Source organism: Sardina pilchardus, chromosome 6 (genome assembly GCF_963854185.1).
Source record: "Sardina pilchardus chromosome 6, fSarPil1.1, whole genome shotgun sequence".
NCBI lineage: Eukaryota > Metazoa > Chordata > Actinopteri > Clupeiformes > Clupeidae > Sardina > Sardina pilchardus.
In genome coordinates, this window is record NC_084999.1 from 4253169 (window position 1) to 4260668 (window position 7500).

The 7500-nt window shown below is 47.5% G+C and overlaps 1 protein-coding gene across 1 annotated transcript in view; it reads right to left on the reverse strand.

Annotated features, from left to right (window-relative positions):
• Window positions 1–7500, reverse strand: part of dnah5 (dynein, axonemal, heavy chain 5) — a 153415-nt gene that overhangs the window by 82605 nt on the left and 63310 nt on the right. The window contains exons 50-53 of the mRNA XM_062537914.1: window positions 6601–6824; window positions 4844–5042; window positions 2185–2357; window positions 706–836 (exon numbers count right to left, since the gene is read on the reverse strand). Of these exons, the coding sequence (XP_062393898.1) occupies window positions 706–836; window positions 2185–2357; window positions 4844–5042; window positions 6601–6824 (727 nt within the window). The remainder of the gene's footprint in view (window positions 1–705; window positions 837–2184; window positions 2358–4843; window positions 5043–6600; window positions 6825–7500) is intronic.

Consider the following 7500-nt stretch of genomic DNA (forward strand, 5'->3'; position numbering starts at 1 on the left):
GAGAGAGAGAGAGAGAGGGAGGATAAAGAAAGACAGCAACAAACGTAACAAAGACAGAGACAGACTGCCAAAGAGGTATTGTCCACCAAGAAGGTCCTTCCATTTGGTCTGACCCTGGCGTGTGTAAAGCACATGGAACCACTGGCACATCCTCAGTCACGCTTTCTAAGACAGGCTAAGCCTCGGCTGCCGTGATGGCTGAGAACAGGTCAGAGCCAGACCTGGCCCAGATGTGGCCCAGCGGGTCAGCTGAGCACCCAAATTGTGAAAGGATCCGCTGTCAGCCCATTAACGAGCCATAATGAGAACACGGACTGGAGGACTCCGATATGAATGGAATAACAGATTACTTATAGAATACCAGCCATCTCGGTTCCAGTAGCAGCTTCTAGAATGTGACACCAGGACAGTACTTGGGACATTAGGAGATTAATGCAAAGCTAATGCCTTGTTTTCTTTAATCACTCTCTCTCTCTCTCTCTGTCTCATACACACACACACACACACACACACACACACACACACACACACACACACACACACTCCTTCTGACTTTCTCATAGACATTAGCATAGAGAATAGAAAGAGAGAGACAGAGGGAGAGAGAAAGAGAAGCAGAGAGAGAGAGAGACGAAGAGAGAGAGAGCTGGGGGAGTGCATTTGACTAATTCTGAGAGGGATGTCTGAGTGGCTTTGTGCACTGACCGTGTGAGGGTAATCTGGAAAGTTTTGTATCCGGCGATGAAGGAGGCCAGCCGGGTAAGACTCTGCTTCCCTGAACCCCCCACGCCAACCAGAAGAGCATTGCCTCGTGGGGTACGGATGATCCGCGACACCTGTGCACACACACACACACACACACACACACACACACACACACACACACACACACACACACACACACACACACACACACACACACACACACACACATACACACACACACACACACACACACACACACACACACACACACATACACACACGCACACACACACACAATCATGACCCAGATTACTGACACAATGAGGAAAGGGAGGTCAAATCCCCATGTCAGAGCGCCATTTTAAAAAGCTTTCTGGTCTGGAATCCCATCATTAGCCTTCGACTTACTAATCAGTCAAGCAGAGGAAAGAGCACAAGAGCAGGTCCATCATGAATCACAAGACTCTTAATGATCAGACTGCATGTTAATATACGCTACAACATAAACATCATTACGCAAAATGTTAGTCTGTCTGAAGACGCAGTCCTCTCTGCATAATTGTATCCTGCATAATAAAAGAGAATTTAAAACACACACATACACGCACGCACACACACACACACATACACACACACACACACACACACACACTGTAATATATGGATGCTTCCCTCTGTGCAACGGAGCAGACTCTGTTGATCCACGATGAGCAGAAACATTCTTAAGTTTTCAGACAGGGTTGCTCCGTTACGTAACCATAGGCAACCAAATGAGGCCCTCTCCATGCACAGTCATCCTCACTGAATTATTGAACGCAGGCGAAACCCTTCCGCAGCCCATACCCTTGAACTGGCATTTCCTCGGTGATAGGACGCTTGTGCAGTAGGCCTTCCAAGTACACTCTATTCTAGATTTCAAGATTGCATAAGCTGTTGCATGTTTTTCTGGCCAAATACAATGTAAACCGTGTACATTTGCATGTGTTACTTCTGTCTGTGTATACACGTACTGTATGTGAATCATGACACGAGCGAAGCGTGCAGTTCAATAGATTTGAACAGGGCACAGGGTCCCTCTCATGACAGGAGCCCTTTTCATGTTGTACAGTAGCTAGCAAAGCGTGCGGTTCAATAGATTTTAGCAGGGCACAGGGTCCCTCTCATGACACGAGCGCTTTCCATTTTGTAGCCAGAGCGGTAGATAAAAAAGAGTGTTGACACTCCCTTAGTCAGTAGTTAATGAGTTCATTGGTTACACCCTCCAGCATCCAGACGTACTGTACATCCCACCCTCCTGCCATTCAGCCATTCAGCGCAGCTTTTTTGGAACATTTAATCGTGTTGCGGTGACATCAAAGAGTGTCGTACTGTAACTCTCTCTTTCTGTGGCTCTGGTTGTAGCTATCGAAGCGGGCAGTTGAGTACACTTTTGAGGGCGGGGGGGTGTGGGGATGAGGGTGGGGGGGGATGGTTGCACACCTTGACGAGGTGGATCATGGCGTCTCTGAAGAACACCATGTCCATGCCGGCCCCGCGGATGGTCTCGTTGTACTGCAGCAGGAACATGTTGAGGCGCTCCATCAGGCTCTCGAAGGACGCGATGGGCTCGTAAACCTTCGGCATATCGAAGTCGGCGTCCTCCGGCTCCTCTCCTGCCGAGGGGGTGAGAAGACGAGGTGCGTAAGAGTCGGAGGTATGTGTGTGTGTGTATAAGAAAAACTGTGCTCTTGAGATACACATTCAGACAGACCACCACTCTAACCTTCACACATTTGCGCACGCACGTACGCAAGCACGTACGCACGCACGCATGCAGCACGCACGCACACGCGCGCGCACACGCAGTTACAGTAAATATTGACAGCTGGTCTCACAGTGGTAGGCTATTACCAATGAGCTATCACAGGCTAACCAGCCACAAACCTGACTCCATACAGTGAGTATTTTGGACTGTCATGATGTGTGTGTTTTTCGTACAATGACTGATTGCACTCATTCCACACTCATGAGCTGTCAGCCATGTTTATTCAGCTGTATTAGAGATGAGCGATCTCCCACTCAGATATACCAAAGAGTCCACACAAACACACACACACACACACACACACACACTGTTCTAGAGGAACCACTACAGTACATGCAGAAAATGACATTTTCCCCATGCTTCCAAGCAAATTAAAGCCATCAGGTTATTACGAGTCATAGATGTGACCAGAGGTGTCAGCCAATCAGCTAATCAGAGCTGGCACTGCCATGGTCTATCAGGTATGAGTGCAGCTGCACTAATGCTAAATGGAATACTATGTCCCAATAGGGCTCGGGATTGTGATGTGAAAACTTTGCGGGCAGCCATATTGGCAGCCTCACTCCTTAGTTTATTATGGATTACTATGGATTTCCTCCCGCCTATTAGTGTGTTCCTGTTACTTAGTTTTTGCCTTCTTGGTCGTATGTTGCTGTGTAGTGGGGTGTAACAGCACAACCCACAATCGCAAGAGGACAAGAATCGCTAATAGTATAAATTGTCTGCTTCTCGTCTTCTGCATCTAAATGAATGGATTATTACGTTCGGTGCGCTACCAACATGACGGAAATATTTCTAGAATGCAACCCGTGTGTCCGAGCCCTATTCATAGGTTTCATCAGGTCCCTTTCCACAGGTGTCTTCATCAAGAACCATGCCGTCTGCATTCATAATTCAGCTGCTTGATTTTATACACCCATGAACAGATATCGCTCCCAAGGGCAGGTTGTGAGGATCAATATAATAATACTGTATTACTATGGATTTATACATGCAATCTCAATTTAATATGGAATTACAGACGATGCCTGAATTCATGTGAGTTCACAGATGCTGTCTGAAGTGCATTCGTATGGGTTTACAGCTGCAATTACTTTGACTGGTAGTCTGGGCCTAAAATCAAATCAACTGTATACCAGCCAAGGGAAATGCTAGTTTTTAATTGCATTGCAGCTGCAGTTGCCTTACAACTTGTTATTCACATCTGTTGAGGCTTACAGGTTATCTCTGCTTCTTGACTGTCTTAATGCCATCAGGGACTGGATGGCAAATCCTGCTTTATAGCTCAATCCAACCCAAGCATGTCTTAATTATTGTTCAGATAAGCCTGGTTCCCATGACAGAAGCATAATATAGACATAAGTATTCGGCCTCCCTCCCGCGCTGCCCACTCCAATTACTGCGGGGTCATATTCAAGCAGGCCTTGTTGATGGACACCTACAGTATGTTGAATAACTAATCAGATCCAGCTTCTTCCTCCAAGGAAATATCAGCAGACTGAAACCTGCCATTTCAAATAGCGAACAACAGATGTTGATACGTGGCTTCATTCTAATCTTGCACTGACAACAGCCAGGCTCTCTTCACACTGTTGCAAGCCAGGCTCTCTTCACACTGTTGCAAGCCAGGCTCTCTTCACACTGTTGCAAGTTTGCAAGTCTCACTCAACCCCAGCACATGCGGTCAGTTCAAAATGCTGCTACTGTACATGGCCACGTACTACAGTCATTTCCTGCATATAAGCCTCATTGTGTACAAGCCCCAGGACAGTGTTTTACGCAAGTTAAAAGAAACAAAACCATATTAACACCATATTAACTGCTCCCCTGTATCAACCTCATAGCTGAAGAAATTTAGCAATATAGCAAAATCAATGTATAAGCCTACTGTAGGTCAGTTAGTTCCACACACCCTTAATGGAATGCCCTACCTACCTACATCTATACGGCCTTCTGAAGGTTTGGTGTGGGCTGCTGTTCATGCGATATGATGAGTAGTTCCGGGACGTTTATTAACCGTTTCTACAGGCTCATGAATGTATTCCTGTTCATTCATATTCTAAAACATTCATAATTCCAGTCCTTGATTATGATTGGCTGAATCGCATTTACATAGCAATGTAAATTTCAGCTTAAACACACACCGTGATCTAAATTCAATATAAACCACTGCCTCTTGGCGCTTATTGCTTAATCAATACACATTGAAATGAATGGTGCTGAATGGCTATGTGGCTAATGTTAATCGCTACAGGAGAGGCTACCAAGCTCAACCTGTCCTGGAATACCCCTTGACCTCTGTGTGACCTGTGACCTGTTTACCTCTGAGTGTACCTGTGGCTTCAGGAGCGTCTCGCAGGAAGTCCACGAAGTGAGCGTCCACGCCGCAGTCCACACACGCCCGCTCGGCCTCGCCCAGCTCCTCCTCCGCCAGACGCGCCAAGGTGTCGTCGAACCAGGACACGTCGTCCGGCGACGTGAAGCGGTCAGCGATCACGCGCTTACACTCGTGCTTCCAAAGCCGCAGGAGGAGCTGAGACACACACACACACACACACACATATGAACACAAACACACACATACACAGACACACATACAGACAGAAGCATACAGGAAATTAGATCACCATCAATCATGTTGTGGAGCAAACAGTGACATATAGTGACACACACACACACACACACATATACACACCCACACACACACACACACACACACACACACACACACACACACACACCCACACACACGGATAGAGGAGGGTGTCTGACTCTGATATGAGGGCTATCCATGGAGTTTACTCAGAGATCAGGCTACCCAGCCATTCTCTCTGGGACTTAGAATCCTTCTCTGTACACTCAGGCTGCCATGGAAACCCGCACGTGACGTCACCTCACCTGACACCTGACACCTGAGCTGGACGCTGCAGAGACTCCAGGCCAGATCCGGCTCAGATCTGGGCCAGAGCAGGACAGGGAAATGGTGCGATACACAAGAACAAGCCGGGACTGAACTGAAATAGATCCGCCCCAGCGGGGGGCAGCGGTCAGCCACCTCTGTAGGGGCGCAGCGTGGAGGAGAGGTCCGGTTTGCTCCGGTTTGCTCCGGTTTGCTCCGGTTCTTCTCCTTGATTAGAAGCATCATCAGAGGCCAGGGAAGGCCAGAGCTGTGGCCACTCACGGCCACCCATGAGCCCCTTTTCAGTGCTCACCTGTCTGGCTTTAATTCATGCTGTGTGTGTGTGTGTGTGTGTGTGTGTGTGTGTGTGTGTGTGTGTGTGTGTTTGTGTGTGTGTGTGTGTGCGTGCATGTAAGGCTAATTAATGTCATGGCTCATTACTGAAATAATGCCCAGGATGACACTGTGCTTGGCCTCAGCCCTGCTGTGCAGTCTCTCTCAGAACGGCAATTACAATGACTTGGGCTCACAATAAATACACTACAATACATACACACGCAGGCACGCAGAAACACACAAACACACACACACACACACACACACATACACACACACATACTACCCCCCTCCCTAAAAAAACACACAAAAACTAAAAAAGTTTCTCAAAAATGAAACAGAAAAGTTAATCAAAAAAGGCAAAGGGTGCACAGGACATAACCCATGCCAAAACAAGAGCACCATCGCAAAATTGAATGAGACAAAAAAGCTTCCATATTTATCAGAAGTCATAACTGGAAATTGCTTGAAATTCGATTTTTTGATTAAAATTTTGATTAACAGCACAGCCCTGCTCTGGTGTGTTGATGAGCGAGCTCAGTCAGTGAGGTGATGGGCATGCCCTGGCATATGCTGGGTAGTGGGCATGTGATGTCCCTAATGTTGCAGATGTAGTGGAAGGTGGCAAATGTGGGGAGCATAAATATACCACACCAGACATACACATACAGTACACACACTCGTGCCTCCTGAATACAGTACACACATACTACACACATGACACATACACACACACACACACACACACACACACACACACACACACACACACACATTCTGAACAGTGATAACCCTACACCCACCACACACAATCACACCTCCACCCCTCCCAACACACACACACACACACACACACCTCAGGTGTGTTGACGACCTCGTCGGTGGAGTTGAGCATGCCTTGCCAGATGCGGGAGAGGTCGCGGAGGTTGAAGATGTAGTGGAAGTTGGCGGGTGTGGGCAGCATCTTCAGCTTGGTCTGCTGCCACAGGTGGCGCGTCAGGGGCACCAGGTGTGCCACCATCTCACGCACCGCGCCAACGAAGCCACGGGCAGCGCAGTAGTGACCAGAGCCAATCACACCTGCCCACCACAGGGGAGAGGGGGAGATGGGCACATAGAACCGACAACATGTTAAAACACAATCACACACACACACACACACACACATAAACACATACACACACACATGCACACACACACATACATACACAAACAGGTGTTCACACACACACACACACATACACAAACACATGCGCACACACACACACACACACACACACACACACACACACACACACACACACACACACACACACACACACACACATACACTAAAACACACACATACACGTGCACACATACACCCTTTCAGAGAAATGCACACACAAAAGACACACAAATATCAAGATACACACATACACTCCTCCATACACAGAAGTCACTACAATCACACTTCTCCTCCAACCCTGAGTACATTCATATGAAAACCAGAGAGATGGATCTGCTGAGCGACAGATAGAGGAAGTTTAGGGAGTGATGTAGAGAACAACAGATAGAGGAAGTTTAGGGAGAGATGTAGAGAGTGACAGATAGAGGCAGTTAAGGGAGAGATATCGAGAGCAACAAATAGAGGCAGTTAGATAGAGGCAGTTGAGGGAGAGGTGTAGAGAACAATAAATAGAGACGTTTTAGGGAGAGATATGGAGAGCAACAGATCGAGACGTTTTAGGGAGAGATATCGAGAGCAGAGGCAGAA